The following is a 2322-nucleotide window of genomic DNA, read 5'->3' as shown; positions in this document are numbered from 1 at the left end:
CCCCGGTTGGTGGAGTGCTTAGCGAAGGCCATCGATCGCCACCGAAAACCTCCCTCTATCTCGTCTCGGCTCGCCTCGCCCACTAGCCCGTCCGTCCGTCCGGCTGACGATGCCGCCGATGGCGACCACGACGGCGACGGCGACGGCGACTGACTCCGCGGCGCGCCGCTTCGCCTCGGCCTGCGGCGTGCTCAGCCAGTACGTCAAGGCGTCCGGCGTCCAGGAACCCGGCTATCAGGCGGACGGGGCGCAGCAGCTGACGATCTTCTACGGGGGGAGGGTGGTGGTGCTCGACGGCTGCACGCCGGCCAGGGCCGCCGAGCTGATCCGGTTCGCCACGGCGGCGGCGGCGGCCTCGCAGGGAGCGCCTGTCGTACAGCCGCCTGCCCCGGCGTTCGTCGACATGCCGATCGCGAGGAAGGCGTCGCTGCAGCGGTTCCTGTCGAAGCGCAAGGACAGATCCGCCCCGGCCCCGGCCCCAGCCCCCGAGGGTCCGCCGTACGCGCATCATGAGGAAGTGGCGCCGCCCAAGAAGAAGGGCAAGACGGAAGCTTCTCCCTGGCTCGCCCTGGGTAGCTTAGGGGACATGCACGCGCCGTGAATGATCGCCTCAACATGCACGGCAACGTTGGTACATCGAGCTGTGATCAAGTCGAGAGTTGAATTAACCCTTACTTCCGTAGCACGGTCTTACCATTGATCAATTCAAGCCACATGTCGTGGCATCCATGCTCGCTGAAGAGCGCGTTAACATAATCGTAGTAGCCATCGATTTAACCCATGCACTAAGTTTCTTATTTTATTTATGTTGTATGAACCGCATGTTGCCAAGTTGCTCGCCTCATATATACGGATGCGCCATTTATATATTTTATTAAATTAAATTTAGAACGAGCAATGAGTTTGTGCAAACACTATCGTATATGGTATTACATACAAGAAAAAATTGGTATAAAACCGTTAATCATGGGGGAAATTTCAACACAAGAATTTAATGAATTTCATGTCACATCCAGAAATATTTCAATTATAGTAGTTCATATAAAGTGAAAAAAAAATACAACCCTGATGAGGAAAAAGTTATTTCCATACAAATTTCATAATAAGATGTTTATTCATCCTGTGTTTCTATACATAGTGCTAATACTATGTATAAATATCATACACATGTATTCTGATAATAATAATAACAGTCAGAATTATGTCCTGATGACCCTATAAAATTCAAACAACATGTGTATTAATATCAGAATGCATGTGTATGATATGCCTAAAAGGATCTGTTTTTTCCTCATTTTCTCTAGTTTTCTATAATAATGTGGTGTATTTTTTTGAACATAATACAGACACAGACACTCATACATATGCCTATACACTCACCCCAATGAACGCACACACGCACACACAACCAACCCCTGTAAGCACCTCTGAGAGACCGAGCCGACTCGTCATCTTGAGATTAATGAAGTTACCAGATACGTCTTCATGGTCGACAAGAATGTCTCCTCCCGTTAAACGCACACCACTGAAAGGCCTGAAATAAATCCAGAAAAACAATGTGGTGTTTTTGGAGTGAATTCTCCAATGCAAAAGAATGTAACATAGTATGAATTGGCCAAAAAGGCAGTGATTAAAGTTTAGGGAAGAAATTAGTTGCGAAAAGCTTTTTAAACCTTGGATTTCGTTACCAATCAAACTTCAGATTTTTCTTAACAGGCCAAATAACTCCCAAGATGACAAGTTATGTTGTCGCCAGGATGATAATTTCCTTTAGCAAACAATGTAAGATCTTTGCTATATTCAACCTTTTTGTCAGTAATTGCCGAGCTTGTTGAAGAAAATTTTCATCCTCGTCACAACAAAATTTGGTATAAGAAATGTTAGATTTGGCATGCTTAAAAACCTGATGTGGGATTTTTAGCATTCTAGTGAACCTTTAGCTTTTCAAATTTCAGGGAGTTAATTTATAGGTGGTGATTCGAGGAGTTAAATTTTAGAGGAAAAGCTAGAGATGCCCTTTATTACTAGGACCAAAAGCATACGATCGGTACGATGGTAGTGCGATTTACTCACACACACACGCGCGTACAGAATCAGGGATCGATATCGGTCGGCTTGGCTCGTTGTATGGGCCCGCATTGATTGCAGTTCGCAGGGGCATCGTCGTACAGGTACGCACGTCTTGTACACATTGCACCGCCGTACGTATATGTACGTATGCAGAGGGGATGCGTATGGCACACCAGTTGCAGGAAACGCACGTTGATTTCCCGTTGCTTGCTGCCTTGCCTCGTACTGTACTCCAGCTAGAGCCAGCTAGTG

At 46.8% G+C, this 2322-nt stretch overlaps 1 protein-coding gene across 1 annotated transcript; it reads left to right on the top strand.

Annotated features, from left to right (window-relative positions):
• On the top strand, positions 1-861 carry LOC119293958 (protein TIFY 11a-like). The gene has a single exon (XM_037572266.1). It carries the CDS (start codon positions 110-112, stop codon positions 599-601), a length of 492 nt encoding a protein of 163 aa, XP_037428163.1. The 5' UTR covers positions 1-109; the 3' UTR covers positions 602-861.
• Positions 862-2322: the final 1461 nt, after the last annotated feature.

This window comes from Triticum dicoccoides, chromosome 4B, assembly GCF_002162155.2.
Source record: "Triticum dicoccoides isolate Atlit2015 ecotype Zavitan chromosome 4B, WEW_v2.0, whole genome shotgun sequence".
NCBI lineage: Eukaryota > Viridiplantae > Streptophyta > Magnoliopsida > Poales > Poaceae > Triticum > Triticum dicoccoides.
This window is presented reverse-complemented; position numbering and strand designations above follow the sequence as displayed.